Source organism: Cupressus sempervirens, chromosome 4 (genome assembly GCF_028749045.1).
Source record: "Cupressus sempervirens isolate cs-2001-9-10 chromosome 4, ASM2874904v1, whole genome shotgun sequence".
Lineage (NCBI taxonomy): Eukaryota > Viridiplantae > Streptophyta > Pinopsida > Cupressales > Cupressaceae > Cupressus > Cupressus sempervirens.
In genome coordinates this window covers 827,571,663-827,593,474 of record NC_143121.1, presented here as the reverse complement: position 1 = coordinate 827,593,474, position 21,812 = coordinate 827,571,663, and the positions used below count along the sequence as shown (strand labels likewise).

The 21,812-nt window shown below is 31.1% G+C and overlaps 1 protein-coding gene and 1 pseudogene across 1 annotated transcript; one reads left to right on the top strand and one right to left on the bottom strand.

Annotated features, from left to right (window-relative positions):
- LOC149563941 (protein EARLY-RESPONSIVE TO DEHYDRATION 7, chloroplastic-like) overlaps positions 1-14,164 on the bottom strand; it is a 32,528-nt pseudogene extending 18,364 nt beyond the window's left edge.
- Positions 14,165-19,545: 5,381 nt separating this feature from the next.
- Positions 19,546-21,598, top strand: LOC149563940 (uncharacterized). Its single transcript, XM_089828273.1, has 3 exons — positions 19,546-20,389; positions 20,670-20,857; positions 21,023-21,598. Exons 1-3 carry the CDS (start codon positions 19,546-19,548, stop codon positions 21,596-21,598), a joined length of 1,608 nt encoding a protein of 535 aa, XP_089684399.1.
- The last annotated feature ends 214 nt before the right edge of the window (positions 21,599-21,812 follow it).

Below are 21,812 nucleotides of genomic sequence, written 5' to 3'. Positions count from 1 at the left end.
GTTGAATCTACACAAGTCCTAGCTTGGGCTTTTGATGCCAAGTGACTCTCCATGAGGTTAGTCCCTATATAGTAGCCCATTGAGATGTCTGACTAGGACCTATAGTTATGCATTGTCAATGTCTTGGGTTCAGTCATCAGACTGCCTGGTGTGAGTGTTAGCCATGGATGTTTGTTTTGCATGTGTGTGGTTGGATCATTATCTCCATCAGCACGGTGGGTGTGGACCTACGGGTGCCATGTGGTTGGGAGGCGCAGCTACCTTCACCACTACTAGGGACTGGCATACAAAGACGGTCTCGTATCCTAGTGCGATCATTGTTGGATGTGTCACTTGGTACTTCAGTCTACGGAGTATGCTTTCTTGTGATTTATGCTTTCATTGGAATGTTGTTTATCATGTTTAATTGATGTAGATTTAACACATTCCTTATTAAGATGTTTAGCATGTGGTAGGTGATGTTATCTGCTTGCAGGTTTATCTTATGCTTACTACTAGCATGTTAGATTTTCTTTGTTATATTGTAGCATGTTTAGTAGTGGCATCCCTATCACGATAGTACCGATGATCTGATCGATGCCTTGGGATGTTACATGCAGGGGATGGCTAGGGCCCATGATGGTCTTATGATGCCATTGATAGTTGGGAGGAACTGCGTACCTAGTTTGGTTATTTCATTTATTGCTATGTTATTTATGCTTAAACATGATGTGGTTGTTTTCAATTCACTGCGATGTCCCCTTTTCATTCTTCCTTTTGCTATTGATTAGATGATTAGACTTTACTTCCAATTTTTTTTCTGTTAGCTTAGATTCAAGTGTTCTTGCCTCAAAATGTGGATCTGGTACTCCCTAGTGTGGAGGAACTTTGTTTCATAGTTTCGTTGGCTTTTTATAAAAAAAAAATTGTGTGTGTGCTGATTTGAGTTCTCGTGCAAGATTGCAAGTCTTCGCACGAGGATGCAACTCTTTGGGCGAGGATGCAATTCTTCATGATGAGGGATGCAACTCTTCACACGAGCTTGTGGACTTCTTCCTGCAAGATGCATCTCTTTGTGCAAAATTTTGCAGTCCTATATTTTTGTGTAAAAAATAGGGGTTATTTAGGCTTGTCAAGAAAAAATTTGGAAGTTTTTTTTGGATACCCTTTTAATTCCTTATACTTGAGATATATTTTAGTATATGCGATGATTCATTTGAGATATGTTTCAGACCTCTGCAAGCTAAGATAAAGATTCTAGAAAATTTTAGGGCTTCAAAAATTCAGACTTAGCCAAATTTCAAGGCTTCAAGATTTCAGACTTAGTCAATTTTTAGGAGTCAGCTTTTGTCATTAGCTTGGTTGATCTCTTATGATTCCTTTTTATGTTTTGGTTGGTAGTGGCATTTGGAGATCCGTTGGTGTGAGGTTGTTCATTGTCTTTCGTTGCAATCTTTATGATCTGTGTAGGTTGTTATCATGTGCACTTACACTAGGTTTTTTTTTAAAAATATATCTTGCTTTTATTTCATCCTTGTTTCCAAGGATCTCCAGGAGGGGAATTACAAATAGTGTTTGTAAGTATTCACTTCCACCATATTTAGCATTTAAATTAGGGCCTGCTACTACACAATTGGTAGAATGAGATTTATGTTTATATTATTTTCCTTTTGAAAAGAATAGTTTCTATAATGGCTTGAGTGACTTTTTCAACTTGTACATTCAGTTGAGATTTCAGATTTAATGTTCTTATATTCAAAGGAATGGACATATTCTTTATTGTGATAAAAAAATTTGTACATTGATAAGGATTCATCCATATTATTTACATACTTTTGCTACAAATTCTCTCTTTAGCTGGCTAGCTTAATAAGAGTTATGAAATTGCATTTGTTTACTTTATAATATAGTTGTCTACAACATGTAGATAGAACATTGGATGCCCCAAATCTTGTTGGTGATAATCATTTGGATCTGCTGGATTGGAATGAAAGTAATGTTAAATGTTGATAACTCTTAGCAATGTAGTTTATGTATGGGATGTAAACATGAGCATTAACTTCCAACTATGAAGTATAGATGATGATGTTTCTTTAATAAGTAGTCTTAATTGAGCACTCGATGGGAAAAATATTTCCATTGGATTGACTTCTATATCTAATCAACAGGTAAATATTGTGAAGTTTTTGATGTATTTCTTTTCTTTTCTTTTCTTCAAGTGCTTACTTATTGAAATAGTAGATTTATCACATTTCAATGTAATTGACATATTTGAAAGGTCATTGTGCCTATGTATGCTCTCTTTCCTAGAATGATATTGTTCTTGCAATTGGTGGTGAAGTTAGTAAAGTAATACTCCTGCGTGTTTGTATTGGTAATTTTAATGTTAAGACATAGATAGGACATAAGCGGGAAGTCTATGAATTAAAGCGTATGTCAACCTCTAACATTAGAAATTGGTATCTTTATAGGATGGAAAAACATTATGATGCAATCATAGCCTTGGCATGGTTCCCTTTGCAACATAACCTTTTGGTATTTCGTGCAAGTCTTGCAGACCAATCAATTAAGTTTTGGAATACTCTTAGAATGACTTTGGATCTTTCATGAGTTCTCTAAACATAGAAGTAAAGGGAATTTCAAGTAAGGAGCGAAGCAGCATTCTTCTTATCAAACAACTAGTGCATATGTTCTTGTAAAGTGAGAATTTATCATCTATTACCAAGTTTGGATTTCATATACTCTAGACATGCTCAATTCAAGTTTTAACTATCTGGTTATATTTGTGTATCTTTTTTTTCTTGGAATTTTGTACCTTACAGAACCAATGGGAGTGCATATGTTGTTTTAATGTTGGGTGTTTATAAACACCACCTATGTTGAGGAAGTGCATTACTCTTGATGCTTTTCATGCTTAAACTATTTATATTTTGATTTTCCCTTCTCCAATCTTAAGTTGAAGTTCTCACTGCATTCATATTGATTGCTGGACTACTTTCAAAAATTCAATACTACAAGGAGGGTTGTGTGAGAGACAATTTTTTAGATGACTTTATAATGAATTGTCTTCATTTGAGATGAAAAAAAAAATTTTGAATCATCTCCAATATGTCTATAACTGAGTGTCTTAATATATTGTCTTACATAATTGTCTCTGTAAGACAAAAAAATGTCTCTTCCATATTGTCTTATAGAGACACTCTGTAAAGACAATATATTAAGACACTTGCTTAAAGACATGTTTGAAACGATATGCAACTTTTTTTTCATCTTCGATGAGGAAAATTTATTAAAAAATCGTCTCTAAATTTGTCTTTAATGCCCCCTCTTTGTAGTAGTGAGAAGACAAGAAAGTAGAAAAATATTTAGAGCAGGGCACAATAGTTAATAAGAGTCAAACAAGAATCATCAAGAAGACTTTCATTGAGGAGGAAGACTTACAATTACAGTGTACAAGGGGTGAAAAGATGAAGGATGAAGAGGAGGAGTGTGAAGAATAGAATAAACTAAGGGACACATTGCATTGCTTCAATGTTTCAATGAAGGATGAAAGGAAGGAGCGAGAAGAATGGATTATGCTGAGAAACATGGGAAAGGGAACTGATATGTTTAGTAATAGTACATCACACACATACACACACACGTGCACACACACACACACACACACACACACACACACACACACACACACACACATAATGTATTTAACATGTATATTATTTCATTTATTAAATGTTTCAATTTGACTAAAGTTACAATTTTAACACTCCTTAGTGAGAGAGAAATGAATCATCAATATTCTCTCATTGTAGTAATATTCTCAAGTAAAAGTACAAAGTTGTGTCACCTTTTAGGGTAACTTATTAGAACAATTGAATTTGAGTATTTCTATCTAAAAATCAAATTTTTTCAAACATATCTACATATATTCATTCTATCCAAGATATATATGATCTCACATTTTTCCAATTAGAAATGTCTATTAAATTAATATTTTATACTAGTTTGTATCCAATTACTAAAGAAATAATTATTTTAGAAAATTGACTTTTTAATAACTCTTACTTTTTTCGATGATTTTTTTTAAATAATATATAAACACAATTTTATAGAGATCTAAGTCAAGAATATTCTCATATAGAGTTTATAGCATTTTAACTAGATATAGTATATTTGTAATTAAAGAATATTGCAAGTACATATTTTAATACCTGAGAAGATGTTGATTTTGAGAAATGAGAAAATATTAAATCATATTAAAAAAAGCTAAAAATCATATGATGCTCTAGATGAGATTCTTTCAGCATGCATAATTTTTCTTTAGGTTAGAATAGATTTGTTTTGGAAAATGTGGTGGAAGATGCAAACTATTGATTTTAGGTGAGCTAAAATTTGAATTGTTATAAAAGAGAAATCATAGGTCAAAAGCCAAATTTTATTTTTAATTGATCTAGCTATGTATGTCATCTATAACATAATATAAGATCAAAGGGAAAAGCATTTATTTCTATATAGTTTTGTGGTGGGAACTAGACCCCTAATATTTACCATTTTTATGAAACTAAAAAATTATTCTTAATAATTAGAAAAATATATTAATTATTATTTCAAATAATCATTAAAAATATTAATCCTTAACTTTATCCATTTCTACACATTTCATTATTTTACTTCATTTGCAATTTCTAAATAATAGTAGGCTAGTTTTATGTCTTTAAAGTTGAATAGTGATAATTTTTTTAGTATTTTCCTTTATAAAAGGGTGACATAGGTTTGTGCTTTTACCCTCTCCTAATACATGCATTGACATAAACCTTGTTGATGCTTATTAGTAGAATAGGTTATCTTATTTTTGTCACTTTGGACAACAACTTAATGTAGTCTATTAGATAACAAGTAATCAAAATGTCATGATCTCTACAATAGTAAGTATCACGATCTCTGGCACCCCAGGACAAAAATATAATGTAGTCTATCATGATATATTTGTTATTATAACTTTTGACACTTTGGGACAACAACTTAATGAGTTTGTGGGGATAATAGGTCAACCTATTGTTAAGATTGTCACCTTACAATAACAACCTTCCAAATATATATCAATGAAAGATTATCACCTTTCATGACATAATCCATAATTGAAGGATAGTAACTCTTTTGACATCACAATTCAAATGTGTGTATGTGTGTGTGTAACAATTAAACATAATTGAGATTAATTCTGAGGAGTTACAATCACATTTTAATCAATCAAAGTTTACCTCTAAAATGCTCCACTTTTGGTTTAGAAGGAGGTTTAGTGAATATATCAACAATTTTCTCATCAGTGCTTATGTATACCAATTTGATGGCATTTATGTCCACCTTGTCTCTCATGTAGTGACAAGGAATCTCAATTTTCTTTGATCAGTTGTAGAAAACCAGATTTATTGATAGTTTTATACAACTTTGATGATCAAAAGACATAGTTGTAGGGTTCAAAGACTTCCCAAATAATCCAACTAGTAACTTCCTTAACCTTACTACTTCTCTAGATACCATAAAGCTTGTTATATATTTAGCTTTAGTGGAACTCCGAGAAACTACTAACTATTTTCTGCTAAACCAAGATATCAAAGTAGATCAAAGGTTAAAACAATATCCTATAGTACTTTTATGATCAATGGAATTGCCGACCTAATTAGAATCTAAATACCCTTGTGCTTGAATCTCAAGATGATCATATTTTAGACCAAGTCCAATGGTACCATGCAAGTATCTCAAGATGTGTGTGGTTTCCATGAGATGAATCTTCTAAGGTTCACAAAGAAATTGACTTAATGCATTCATTGGATAAAAAATATCAGGATGAGTATTTTCCAAGTGCATTAGAGATCTCTTTATTTTCTTGTAGTATGTTGGATCTATAGATTTAGATTCAATTGCATCACTTTTAAGATTATGAAGATTTTTTTCCATTAGTGTGAATACAGGCTTAGTCTATCATTCCAAATTTGGTCAAGTTATCAATAGTGTATTTTACTTGACTTAGGAAACTCTAGTTCTCCTTTTTCCATACTTCTATACCCTAAAAATAGTGTTGAAGTCCAAGATCTTTCATATCAAACTCAAACACAAGATCCAATTTGTATTTTACAATAAGATGATCTTCCCTTGTTATTAGTAAGTCATGAACATATAGAGAAAGAATTAACATATCACCATTTGATATTTTGAAATATATATTAGGATCAACTTTATTTTTAGAGTATCTTAGTTTCGTAAGATAATTGTTTATCCTTTCATATGAAACCCTAAGGGCTTGTTTAAGGCCATAGAGGACCTTGTTTATTTTACACACATAGGATTTCTTATCATGAGTGAAAAAGCCTTCTCATTGTTCTAGATATGTGTCTTCATCAATAACACCATTCAAAAATATAGTCTTGATGTTTATTTGATGAATCTTCCATCCTTTGGATACTGTAATAGAAATAATGGTTCTAATTGAGGTGTATTGAGCAACCAAAGCAAATGTCTCTTCATAATAAAATTGAGTTTAATCATAAAATCCCCTAGAAACAAATATTCCTTTGTGTTTTTCAGTACTAGCATCTAGTACATGTTTGATTTTGAATAACCATTTAGAAGAGACAATTGATTTGTCCTTAGGTCTAGGTATGATGCCCAAACATCATTATTTAATATAGATTGATATTCTTCAACCATTGCATCTTTCCAAGCTTGACATGATAGGGCCTTTTCAACAATTGATTGTTCAGATTTGATGAGTTTGGATATGAGAGAAAACACAACATAAATGACTTTTAGTTTTTTTACTTTCTCTAAATATTTCATCAGGTTCTATATTGTTTTCATCAATTATCTTTCTTATTTCCCATAGTGGCCTCTTCTTGTTGTTAGGGATTTCAACATTTCCAATAGTTGATGATAAGGATTAATGATCTTCTAAACAATTCTCTAGTTGATTCTCAACTATAGTGTTTCCATCTAACTCTATAGTTGATTCCTCTTTTGATTCTTCAATGTTTTTAGAGATGTTATATGTAGTGTCTTCTTCAATTTTAACATCTCTATTGATTTCAATAATTCTTTGTCCTAGAATATAAATTTGCAACCTTTGGAGGACTCGCTATATCCAACAAATATGCCTTTCTTCCCAAAGGGTTCTTGTTTGGATTTGTTTTCTTTAGGGACATGAATATATACAAGATAGAAAAAGATTCTCAAGTGATTTAAATATGGCTTGTTTCCTGTAAAGGCTTCCTCATGATTTTTATTTTCTATGATTGAGTGGGGATATCTTTTTTGGATGTATACTGTTGTATTTGAGACTTTGAGCCACAATGAGATGTTAAGATTTTAATCATGCATGATGGCTTTAGCAGATTCAATGATGAATTTCTTAAATCTACTCGAGTGTCCCCATGTTAATACTAAAAGGTGCCTCCTCAAAATCATGTGTAGGATACCACTCCACTGAAAAGGACAAGTTAGGATCAACTAAGGATCAATGTAGAACATGTATCAAAGACTTAAGTGTATCCTCTAAAGAGAAGGTAACCTCCTCCAACTATTGTATCAAACAATCTACCATCATGTCAACCTCAAAAGATTGATCAAGTAGAGGATGAAAATGAGGGTTAGCATGCTCCCTCACAACAACTAAAGAAGGATCATCTTCACCAAAGAGAAGATGAATATCATCAATAGTGTCTCCCAAATATGCAATGTAGGATGCCATAAATAAACCTATAATTTCTTTCAAGTAGTCATCCCATGTAACTGAATCTCGAAGACAATGAATATCCTACTGCACTAAATCACCTGAATCCATGGATAGGTGAATACAAGTATCATCAAGATTAACAATATATCAATAGGAGGATAAGAAATGGAAGGTTCAAGAACTTGATCATATGTGAGAACACCCAAGTTCAAGTAGCCAAAGTTCTCCTCAAAGTATGAATCATCATTGCAAATGTGACCAAAATCTATTTTAAAATCACTATCATCATCATGACCAAAGTCTAGTCCCCAAGTCTCTAATAAAAATTGAATCAGGTGTAGATTCCATAGTCTTGTATGGGTGAAAATGAACTACTACTATAAAAAAATTCATACATGTATCCTTTTACTATTATTAGTACTTGTTGGTAGGCTAAGTGCTATTGTGATGATTTTCAGATTTAATGCTTTAACTAGTGATTTAAAATAAATGTATGGGTGATTCATAATTTATAATATATTTTTTATGGTATTACAAATTTTATATTTGTATAATATAAATGAAAGATATTTAACTTTATAAATTATTAAAATTATATATTTTTCATTTGATTGGTTAAATTGGTTTGAGTCTTACATTGTTCATCTGATTAGTTAAGCGCATTCAAGGTGGAGTAGTACTAGGATGGGTGGAAGTCCCAATGCTTCACCTTGTGAGCATCACCTAGACCCAATGATTGCTAAGTGTTCCATTTATTTTGATGAGAGATGGATTCGTATGAATCATTACTCATGAAACATGAGTAATAAGCTTGACTCAAAACTACACATTTATATCTTGATAGAAATATCACAAATTGATTTCCCATAGAAAAATATCTCGTACTTATCAAGAGCAATCCTATTAGTGTTCTTAAATCATCATTCTAGCTACTTATATATTTGAATAATATAGATTATGTTTAATAATATATTATTTTAATTTTTTATTTTTTAAATTAAATAATTAGTAATGTAAGTTTTAATACATTTAGTGTCAAATATATTTTTAGAATTTACAAAATATAGTATCATTTTTTTATCAATTTTATTTAATATATTCTTATAATTTCAAATACCTTAATATGTTGCATAGATTTAGGATTTATTGAGGTTTCAATGGCAATCTTAAATAGTTCATTCTCAGTTGGGAGGCTCCCTTTACGCACCCCCTCATAAGAATGTTATGGAAGGTGTTAAGTCATATTCATATTGGCAACTATGGAAGGAAAGAAATAACTGCATTAGTGTCAACCTCTTACGTAGATGCATTCTCCATTGAAAATGGAAGACTCTTCCCCATCTTGTGGTGCTTAAAGAGTCTATTATTGCAAATAATTGGGACTAATTGAGTTAACTAATAAGTTTTCTAATTCCAAAGTTTTGGCTAGGTAGAAAGTGAGATGCAAACCAATCCCAACCTCCTAGTTCAAACTTAACTTTGATGGCTCTATAAGGGAGGCTCTTGTGACAATGAGAGACATTATAAGGGATTCCATAGGCAACTTGGTGGTGGCTTATTTTTGAAATTGTAAAGAGAATACTAGCAACTCTACTAAATCTATGGGCCTATTTTGGGGAGTTAGACACACCAAGTTGATTGGGATTCAAAGTATGGTGGTGGAAGGGGACTCACAGCTTATAATTGAGGTAGTCAAAGGGAAAAATAAAGTTAACTAGAACATTGCCCAAATCATTAAGGATGCCCATACTCTCATCTCAAGATTTTAGGAAGTGACAATACAACATATCTAATGTGAAGGTAATCAAGTGGCAGATACCCTGATGACGATTGGTCATGTGATGATTGATGAGTATAGATGGGATAATTTTGACCCACTATCAGCTCACATTAAGGCTTTAATTTTAAATTAAATAAATTAACCCCATGAAGTTAATTATTTATTGTTATAAAGATCCCACTTTTGGGGCAATTATTATATGGAGCACCTTTTCAAAAAATTTCCAAAATATTATTAATTAAAAAATGGACATGATTGGTTGTTTAGTTGGAAATCAAGTTCGGAATGATTTTTTCCTTAAAAGAAACACTTTCTTTACCAAGATTTGGTGGGATCGTGTCAAAAGTAGGTGGAAATGTATTTTAAATAATAAAAGTATTGGCCTTGTTGGCAAGGGTGGATAAGGCTAGCATCAAACTAAGAAGGTTGGGGCTCATAATGAATTTTCATGGTCTATGCCCATAGCTCGTGATTATTACTTGGGGTTTTTATATTCAAATGACCACCACTCAAATTTTTTCATTCTTAATTTTCTCTATGTTATCTTTACTTTTATTTTCACTCTGCATTGTGGGAAAGTTAGCGTAATGTCAGATACCTCTGAATATTTCATTGAGGATATGGGTGAGAGTGGAGAAATGGGTGGAAACCCTATGAACATTGAGCTAAGCTCCATCAAAAAATATAATAAAACTGCTTGGGCTTATTTGAAGGAGAGTGGGATGCTTCTATTTGTAGACACCTAAATCTGATTACAATAGTAAGTAATCATATTTAGTCATCTCCTAGAACATTATTGATTAAAAAATAAATATTTAGTTAATTAATCATCATCCCCTTGTTAATTAATTAATTTAATTAACTATAGTCCAATTGATAAAATCAAATGATAACCCAAAATCAACTTATCAATTAAATCCCTATTCCTCTATTAAATTGAATAAACTCCCAAAATCTATTTAATTTAATCCCATATCTCTTATTTATTAAATAAACTATTTAATAAATCATCTAGGCCCCTAAAACATCCCTAAACCCAACCTTTACCCCTAGTCCAACCCATTCACCCATACTAACCTCACTTAACCTCCTAACTAACCCATCCCATCAAAGCTAAGCCACTTGCCCCCTAACCCCCTTTCTAAGATAAGCCTAATCCCCCTCCTAAACATGTGCACAACTTTAAGCAAGGGTTAAGACTTGCTAACCCAAGCCAAAGTCAACAATCTCATCCTCACCCTCACCCTCAAGCATTTAGCGCTCTTACACACGCATTAAAAGCTCTTACAAAGAATTTATCAACATTTATGAAGCCCTTATCTCTTGAGCCTCCTTTGTTGACTATTCATCTTTCCCTTCCCTCCATCTAATCACCTTGTGACATGTGTCACCTCCTAATTGGTTCCAAACTAGCACAATCCATGTGCTTCCTTTTAGGACATCCTGGCCCTCCATAAGCTTTTTCCAATCCTTGCATCTTGGCCATTCATTCATCTACCCCTTAGCCTATAAATAAATCCCTTCCCTCTCACAATCCATCAACCACTTTTATGAAAACTTATGATGCTCCACTGATCACTACATCACAGTCATTTTATACCATCATAATGCTAAAACTCCTCCATACCTCCATTGTTTGAAACCCTCACTCATCTATGCACTTAGTAAAAAACGCCCACCAATTGGAAGCTTGAGCACACTATGAGCATACATCTCCATCCATCAAGGACATATCTATGTCATCTTAGGTTATACCATAAGGAGCCTAGCATTCTTAGTTTTCTTTCCTTCTTGGTGATAACTTTGGCCCTATCTTAAGTGTTAATCATTTAGTTGTGTGAATGTTTTTGTTTATTAGTTAGTATTCAATATGGCACTACTAGATTAGGTGATGCACAATTTATGTAGTGTCTTGAGGGCTATGATGAGTTAGTTTTAATGCAACTTTCCAACACTTGGAATAATAGGTGGGTGATTGTGAATGGGATCTCATTTGAGATCAATGAAGAAGTCATTGCCTAGGTGGGAAGTTTCTCTTTAGATGGTTGGAAATGGAAAAAGCAGCCTTGTATTGTGGATGAAGTCAACTTGAATTAGTTATTTTGCCCCAATGAAATCCTAACTCATGGTCGTGGTGGGTTTGTCAAAATGATCTTGCTGGACCCTTGGAAGGAGGTATGCTATGCTATCATGAGTTATATCATAGGTTAGAGGGTAGGTTCCATATTTTTTACTATTATTACTTTCTTATTCTATATATAAAATAAGCCAAGAGATATCCTTCTGAGGCACCTATTGCACTTATACAATATATTAAAATAGGCACATGGAGAAGGATATCTCTCATATTATTATAATGATAAAATCTCTTAGATATATAAAAAATATATATATCTCTAAGGATATCTCTCAGATATATAACAAATTGGAGAGTTTAATGATAAAATCTAGCAAGTTTTATTCCTTTCCAATTTGTTGGTTTGTAATCCAAGAGGCATAAATCCCATTTGGGAGACATTATATAAATACATATAATGTCTATCATGTTGGTATGTGAGATTGATATAATCTCTATTTGATTGACATGCTTGAGATTGATCTATAATAAATATAATTTTTTGATGATGTCAACATATGAATATATGATAAGGTCTTAGATAGAGAATGTCCCTTCCAAGAACCTTAATGGGTACACTCCAAGGAAGACAATGGGATAACTAAGGGTTACAAAACCTTATTTGGATTCCTGTTTAAGATTTGGGATTAGAATAGAGGGTAGAATAGTATATCTAGACTTATTATTGTTTGCTACTAACATTTATTTTGCAGGTAATATTTGTTTAAAGTTCACACACACACACACACACACACACAGATTTAATCTAATAATATAATATTTATTGTATTTAGAATTTCAATTTACTTTTACTTTTTATATAAATTATAATATAGAATCTTTTTGAAACAACAAAGTTATATTCATGACAAATAATTTTCTAAAATAAATTAAACATCTTTTCTAACACAAGAAATGGATACTACTATTTTTAAAATATTATATTTATATCTTTCCAATATAGAAATATTTTATTATCTTTTAAAACTTCTATATCTCCAAGAGAAAAAACACATTAAAAAAAGCAAAATAAAGAAATGCTTACTTAATAATGCATAGGGTTGCTCTTGAAATATTTTATAAGAATTGTATTGTCAATACATTTTGTTAAATGATTTATTACTTAGATATAAAGCTATTCTCTCTAGCATTTTTTCTTTTGACATTATGTACAACACCCCTCTCTTGCTAAAGTCTTAAAATACAATAGCTACACTTTAGAATTCAAGACATGGCTACAAAAAGTTTAGTCCCAACTTATAGCTATGAACATCATTACAAAGGAGGATGCACTTGATACTCTTGAAATAAAATATCAATTTATTATATAATTTAAATTGGACTTATTTTTAAATTATGTTTTACTGAAATGTTCTTCCTTGTAAATCTTTAGTCCATATAATCAAACTTAAGTTTCTTCTTTAAAAATTCATATCATAAAAGATATTTCTATTGTATTTTTCCAAAAGATTATTATATACCTTCTTATTATTAAAATAAGGCCGAAAGAGATTTCAAAAGTTAGCCAATCCATTTCACATAAAATATGCCTTCAATTGTAAATATTAACATAATATAATAAAATTTATTACTCTTTATTAAGCCGAGAGGCTTTCTACAGTGGGAGAAAATTTCAATGTAAACATTTTAGCATTTTAAATAAATTTAATGTTCATTTGATTGTTTTTGCCGCGTCCAGCTCCGCTGGCGAGAATTGAAGTCGTGTGCATTTTTGTTAAACTCGTGTGTTTCAGTTGTTTTAGTTGCATGTTTTGATTTCTTTCTTTCTTTACAAATGCATCAATTGCACTTATATATTATATATTAAAGAAACGCATCAATTGCACTTATATATTATATATTAATTAAAAAAACTTGCATGCAGGTACATGGCATATCTATTAAAAGTTATATTTAACACATAATAATGAATATGTTAAGAAATGAATGGACCACTCCAAGATATTGAAATGTTTGTAACGGATTAAGCTCTCATTATATAACAATTTGCGGCTCTGACTAAAAACAACATACAACTTTTAACTTTGTTCTTTTGGCAAATTTTAAGAAAGTATGCTTTTCATCTCTACTATTTCCATTTCCATGATGTCTTTTTTGAATAACACTGCAATTTTAATTGAGGTTTAATTTTATCATTTATTATTGCTTATTACCACATTGAATTTGTTTTCCCTACATTTTATTACCAATGTTTGTTTTCAAAATAGATAGAACACTGTTTCACGTTCTGTATTCATCTATTGGACAGGTTTAGTCATTTTGGATTTAAAAGTGATCCAGTCCACAATTACGAAAATAAAATGTGACTGAAACCATGCCAATTGTGTCCTACTATTTATATTGCTGGTGACCTTCTTCAGATTTCTATAGGATTTGAGTATTTTCCTTTTCACAAATTACCAAAGAAGAGATAAGAAACCTTTTGTTTGATATCTACTTTTTAAAAACCATTGGGACTAAATACAGCACAGGAATAAGGATGGATGACCTGAACATTAACGTCCTTCATGAAATCATACAGAATAGCCAATGAATACATCACTTACATCTAGTATGGTTTAAATACCTTCTATTTAGTTGTCTCAATTCCAAACTATTGTCCTACACAAAGTACACTAACTCAAAGCAATTCGTATTGTCATCTGAGGATTACTTACCATTTAAAAAGCTTTTGGCTTTGTTTCAATTGCTATACCACCAATTCAAAGGATCAAAATCAACCTATACACATTCGACTCTTAAGCTACATGAAAGTTCTGAATAAACCTTTCACCAACTCCCTCAATGATTTGGATTAATTCTAAACTTTGGTAAAGATTCAAACTTACATATTTCTATTTTTTTAGCTATATATTGAACAAAGAAAATTTGCAATGAATGAGACTTAAAGAAGTAAAAATTTTGAAAAATGACAATCACGATTGATCATACGCATGCAAGAAACCAAACTAAATGAAAGTTGAAACTTGAATAAACCACTTCACATAAACCAAAAGATTGTTGATTCGTTGTATTGAAAAGGCAAAACCAATGGATTCCCTGGCCTTCTCAGAATCCCTCAAACTAATCATGTTGAGGACCATGAAAAAACATGCTAATGCTTCCAAAAACCAGGAAAAAATCATGCCTAGCCAAGCATAGGAAGTCTCATATAGATTATATAGATTGAAGAGTACATTCAAGTTAATCTTAGATTTAGTTATTTTTTAGAAATATTTGATTTAGTTATTTTTTAGAAAGATTAGATTTTTTTTAGAAAGATTAGATTTAGTGATTTTTTAGAAATACTAGATTTAGTTTTTTTTAAGAAATATTAAAATTTAGTTTTTTTTTAGAAATAAAGAGATTAGTTTTTTTACACAAATCAAATAAATATGAAATATAATGAAATAGGAGCCTTTTTATTTTTAAAATCCTATGATTTTTCAAATTTTGATTTCCATGTAAATGATTAATAAATGATGAAGTTTTAAATTTCTTTTAGATATTTAAATTGATTTTTTAATAAAATAGCAGCCTTTTTATTTTTAAAATCCTATGATTTTTCAAATTTTGATTTCCATGTAAATGATTAATAAATGATGAAGTTTTAAATTTCTTTTAGATATTTAAATTGATTTTTTAATAACATTATTTAGTTGTTTTTTTAGAAATATTACATATGGTTCAAATTTAGATATATTTAGTAAAGTTTTGAATTTCATATAGATATTTAATTTGATTTTTTTTAATTAAATTTATTTAGTTTTCTTTTTTTAATTTTAAATATTAGATTTAGTTATTCTTTAGAAATATTTGATTTAGTTATTTTTTAGAAAGATTAGATTTTTTTTAGAAAGATTAGATTTAGTAATTGTTTAGAAATACTAGATTTAGTTTTTTTTAAGAAATATTTATATTTAGTTATTTTTTTAGAAATAAAGAGATTAGTTTTTGTACACAAATCAAATAAATAGGAAATATTATGAAATAGGAGCCTTTTTATTTTTAAAATCCTATGATTTTTCAAATTTTGATCTCCATGTAAATGATTAATAAATGATGAAGTTTTAACTTTCATTTAGATATTTAAATTGATTTTTTAATAACATTATTTAGTTGTTTTTTTAGAAATATTACATATGGTTTAAATTTAGATATATTTAGTAAATTTTTGAATTTAATATAGATAATTAATTTGATTTTTTTTCAATTAAATTAATTTAGCTTTCTTTTTTAAATTTTAAATATTAGATTTACTTCAAATTTTAATAGTTTGTCTTACAAGTTAGATTTAATTTATAGTATAGTAATATATAGTATATTAATATTAAGTGTAGTGTCACTTAAGGATAGTGCTCCTAAAACAATTTTTAATTAATAATAATATATTCTTAGGCACTATGTTTAAATTATATTAATATTTTGTATGTATTGTGAAAGTTAATTTTCTAAATCTTAATTTCAATTAAGTTTTCAAATAGATTTTTCCTATATTATATTTATTTTAAATAAATAAAATTTAAAAGAGTTAGTAAAATGAATAAATATTCTATTATTTGAAATTGACAATTTCAAGAAAATATAAAATTTGAATAAGTACTTAATAAATTTTTTTGGACCTAAAATTATGAAATTAGTAATTCAACTAAAATGCATTAAGATCTAAGAGAAAATAGTGTAATATGGAGTAGTGTTTTTACATTCTAACATTGAAATCAATAATAGAAACACTCACTGCAATAAATTCTTACTCTTTTCAAATAGTGAACCATTCGAATATTTTGGAATTATAATGTTTAAGGAAATTTTGTTTCTATATACTTCATCTTTAAAGGGTATGGATTCTTAGATAAAATAAATGTATGTTTCTATATAATAAAATAAATATCACCATATTTCTTATACGTGATATTTTTTGTGAACATAAATTGCAAGATATTTCTCATTAATCGAAGATTTTATTCACTTTATAGCTATGAGTCTATCAACACCAAATTTTTAATCTGATGAGGAAAGGAGACAATATCAAATACAACAATGAAGAGCGTATCAGAGAGAATATCAAAGGGAATATCAAAGACGTCAGAGAGAACAAATGATAGAAAATCAAAGACAAGATCAAAGAAGGAGGAGTAATGAAGTCCAAAGATAAAACTACGTGAGGCGAAGGGCATAACTTTCAGCGCAAGAATTGGAATCTGAAAATAGAGATCAACAAAATAGTAACAGAAGTTGTCGTCAAAGAACATCCGATGGAGTATCACATTCTGAGATACAAGGAAGACATCAAGTGGATTTACAGCTCAATGAGAGGTATAATCAACCCTTGACTACAAATATGCAATTGGATCTTCAAAATGAAGTATCAAGGACAATTGAACGTGTTCCTGAAACACCCCATCATACAACTCAAGTTGGGATAAATTTGGCTAGAAAAGATAATGTAGAAAATGCACAAAACCCGAATGGAAAACTTGGTGATAATTTCTATAGATTCCAAATGCAGTTTCACCAAAAATTGGATAGCTTAAGAATGCCAAACATGTGTTATATTTGTCAAGAATGCTATCTAGGAATGAAAGTGTCACGCACCTCTAAAGATCCAATGTGTAATAGATGCCGACAAGTGAGAGGAAATAACAGATTCTCAGCTTCAAATAATATGGACCCAGGACCTCAACCAGAGGAGCTTGCAAACTTGACACATTTTCAGGAAATGTTAATTGCACGTTTCAATCCCATATTGCAAGTGACACATGCAACTAGTGGCCAATTTAAGTACAGAGGACACACAATAAATTTCCCACAAAACATAGATCATGTTTCAAACATATTGCCACATACAATAGATAAGTTGCCAATTATTATTGTTCGAAGGACAGATCAACATGGGACATGATATAACTTTACTGTGAATAGAGATCGTGTATACAAAGCACTCAAATACAAAGTAGAGCATGATAAATTTTACTCTGATGTTCAAATTAATGAAAATGCACTCAATGATCTGCCCAGAAATAGAGATGAAAATGTTTTTCATAGATTGAAGACGGTGAATATGGAGTTTGATACAGATGCAAATGATATTGTTTTTCTGGGTCTAGTTATGGAGACAGATGAAGGGAATGTAATTGAGCATACAACATTAATGGCTTCAAGACCTCCTAATGCACAAAAGGAAATGGAACTTATCCATGCATGGGTTAATAATCCTGACGCAAACCCAGCATCATTGATAGATTGGCCAAGTATTGGTGTGTCACCTATTAATGAGTATGTCACATCAGGATTATTAGATATGGCATTCCCAACACTATTTCCTAATGGTACCTATAATTGGTTAGAACCACGGTTACGACATGTATATCTTCATGAATTTGTAAAGCATCTTGTGCGATATAGGAATCATCATTTTGGAAAACATCCTAGATTTAGATGTTTCACAAATAACATGATCATGAGACATCGTGCACAGAGTTCAACCTCTGTGTTTGTAAAGAGAAACTTTAAAGACATGCCAATCACCATCAATGAGTTGCGGCAACATATAGAAACTACACCTCACTCTAGATTGGCAGATAAATTGATGCGGTTTGGTACAATACTAAGGGGAACAAGGTCATATTGGGCAAAATCTCATGTAGAATTGACAGATTTGCTTCATCAAATTGGTTGTCCTACAATATTTTTCACATTGAGTGCAGCAGATATGTATTGGCCTAATTTACATGCTTTAATTCCAAGAACAATGCCAACTGATCCACGTGAAGCTCAAAATTGACATAGGCAAAATATAATTGATTATCCTCACATTGTGGCACACTATATGCACTTGAGACACTCTATGTTTAGAAAAAAAATTCTAGAAAATGGAATGAATGTCAAAGATTTTTAGTGTAGATACGAATGGCAACATAGGGGGTCCCCACATGTGCATGGATTCATATGGATTGAAGGGGTACCTAATATGGAGAACATTGATTGGTCAAATGAGGATGAACGCAAAAGTGTTGAAAGATATTTTCATTCTATTGTTCATGCATGGAACCCTAGACAAGATCCTCACTAGCGAAATATACAGGTATGTTTATAAATATGTATTCTATGGTATAATTTGATATGACCTTATTTTCTCATTCAACTTATTTTCAATTGTAGCCTTTCATGAATTTTCAACAACATTCATGTCTCAAAAACACGAGACAACTTGTACAGGTCAATCTAGATCATGACTATGAGGAGATCCTAAATTGTGTAGAAAGACACACAATTTGTAAGGAGGGTGCATGTTTGCGGAAGAAAAGGGGGCATATGGTTTGCAGGTAATCATTTCATTACATTGCGATATTTAAACCAAAATTAGAAATTGGTCACTAGTGTCACGTGACTAACTACATATCTCTCTTATATTTATTATAGGTATAATGCACCTTGGCCATTAAACCTAGAGGGATCAAAATTATATGAAGACAGAGAAATAGGTGAAAAAAAATTTGAACCAGCCAGAAATGATGACAAAGTCAACTCACATAATCGCCACATACTACAACTATGCAGAGCGAATATAGATTGGCAACCTGTTCTTTCCAAACATGTTGTGGTGAAATACATTGCCAAATATGCAGCAAAAGCATAGAAAAGCTCAGAAACATACCATCAAATGTTGATGTGCCTCTCCAACATGGAAAACCCAGATGATTTAGCTACACGTGCATATAGGAAACTTCAATTATAGAAAGAGACATTGGTGCTCAAGAAACATGTCATATGCTATTAGAGCTTCCATTGGTAGAGTGTAGTAGAAGATTTGTTAATCTAAATGTGTCCCATGAGGTCTTCAAACCTATAACTATAAATAATGAAAATGGAAATGATGAAGACAATACTAAAGAGCAAACAAAATCTTTCATTGATGGGTACAAAAGAAGGCCCCTATGTATGGAAGTCGTCACATTAATTGATGCAGCAAGATCATGGATATATAATCCTAAAAGAAGAAGAGAGAATAAATGGGAGCCAAGGGACAAAGTAGCAATAGTCAGAGTCTTTCCTAGATTTGTATCTATACCTTCATGCAAATCAGCTAAATGGGTTGACTTCTGTTTATCAGAATTATTGCTCTACAAGCTATTCCGCGATATAGAACAAGATATTGGTCATAATGATAATGCCATCATACAAAACTGGGAGACATTTAATTACATTCCTTGGCATGTTCAACATACTGTGGTGACAGACAATGATGAAAACCCAAGTGATTCTGACACTAAAGACAATAACAATGTTCAAAGAAATACAACAGAACATGAATGGGAAATTATATCTAGGTTGCATCGTGGTCAAAACATAGAGTGCTCAAAAATAGACATGTTGGGGAGAAGAGACATTGACAAACATACAAATTGGTCTATTGATTATAAGGGAGAAGAGTATACTACTGCAGCAATCAATTTTATAGGTAATGTGAAGAATCATGGTTGTCTAATATATGATGACATTCCCCAATGCATCAACTACATGACCCTTGGTGAAAAACAGAAAAAGGCAGTTGACATTATTATGACACACTATCATAGAAATCAGACTGTGGAGCCATTGCTCATGATAATTCAAGGAACAATAGGCACTGGAAAGTCATATCTAATTGGTGCAATTAGCCAATCTCTTCAAAATGCAGCAATGCCCTCTCTATCTCCCCTTCTATTACTTGCACCAACAGGAGTTGCAGCATTCAACATAGGAGCTTCTACAGTTCATTCAAAATTAAAAATACCAATACAAGGTTTTTGTCAATTAGAAGGAATAAGACTCACCAGTTTTCAAGAAGAAATGGCACATATCAAGTATATCTTGATTGATGAAATGAGCTTCATTGGTCAAAACATGCTGGAGAACATTGACTCTCGACTTCGACAAGCATACAAATATTAGCTTTGAAGGTAAAAGGCTTCACTTTTCCTCATTAACAAGTGTAGCATGTATAAAATATAGACTATTATGTTACTAAAATGTAATTACAAATTAATCATTTTGACATAAATATTTTCATTCTTATATTTCAGGTGTATCTATAATTTTGGTGGGAGATTTGGGCCAGCTTCCTCCAGTTGGTGACAGACCAACATATGACAATAATAGAAGGGCAAAGTTGCTATGGCAAGAATTCAAGATTGTTGTTACTTTGGATAAGATATTCAGACAAGATGGGGAGAATGAGGATCAACAAAGATTTCACCAAATTTTGAAGAATGTAAGAGATGCAAACCCACAGATTGATGATTGGAGGTTTCTAATGACAAGAACCCCTATCAACATAGATCTTCCAACAAATTTACAGTTTGAAAATTCTGTCCATCTATTCTCAACAAATGAAAATGTTCATAGTCACAATAAAAAAATGTTGCATTCATTGAAGTATCCTGTTGCACGTAGTGCTGCGACAAAAGAAAGACATGGTAATGCATTGGAAGATTATTCAAATGATGAGCTTGATCTAGAATTGCTACTTTGTAAGGATGCAAGGGTCATGCTAACTTCTAATCTATGGTTACAAGCAGGTCTTGTAAATGGATCTTTGGAGTATGTTCGAAATATACTCTACAAACAAGGCAACACTCCACCTGAACCTCCAACATATGTGATGGTTGAGTTTGACAACTATTCTGGACTACCATTTGAAGACCATCATCCAAAAACAATTCCAATAACACCAATACATAAGGGTACAACACTTCAATTGCCTTTAAGATTGGCATGGGCATTGACTATACATAAATCACAGGGTTTAACTCTTCCAAAAGCGACAATTGATATAGGAACAAGAGAAAGAACAGGATTGACATTTGTGGCAATTTTTCGTGTTAAATCTTTACAGTGTCTAAGAATAATGCCTCCATTCACGTATGATCGCTATGAGAAAATGAAAAAGGGTCAACAAGTTGCCAAGCGTAAGGATGAAGAAAATAGACTTAAGTTGTTGGAAGAGAATTGATGTAATATTTTTATTTTTAATACTTCGTCCAATGCAATTACAATTTTGATTTGCCACTTTAATATTTTGTAATTTTTATTATATTTACTATACTATTGTATGATTGCAGTATTTAAATAAAGTTTTCATTTACTTGTATACTACTAAAAATCACATTTCAAATGTTTCAAATACATGTTTTCACATCCATAAATATATAAATAGACTTTTAATA

What these genes read in the sequence shown, in the direction of transcription:
- LOC149563940 (XM_089828273.1), top strand. Translation starts at nt 19,546, where the DNA reads ATGGAAGTCGTCACATTAATTGATGCAGCAAGATCATGGATATATAAT. An exon ending in ATTAAAAATACCAATACAAG is followed by an intron (nt 20,390 to 20,669) that starts GTTTTTGTCAAT and finishes CTTATATTTCAG; the next exon opens with GTGTATCTATAATTTTGGTG. An exon ending in TTCACCAAATTTTGAAGAAT is followed by an intron (nt 20,858 to 21,022) that starts GTAAGAGATGCA and finishes CATTCATTGAAG; the next exon opens with TATCCTGTTGCACGTAGTGC.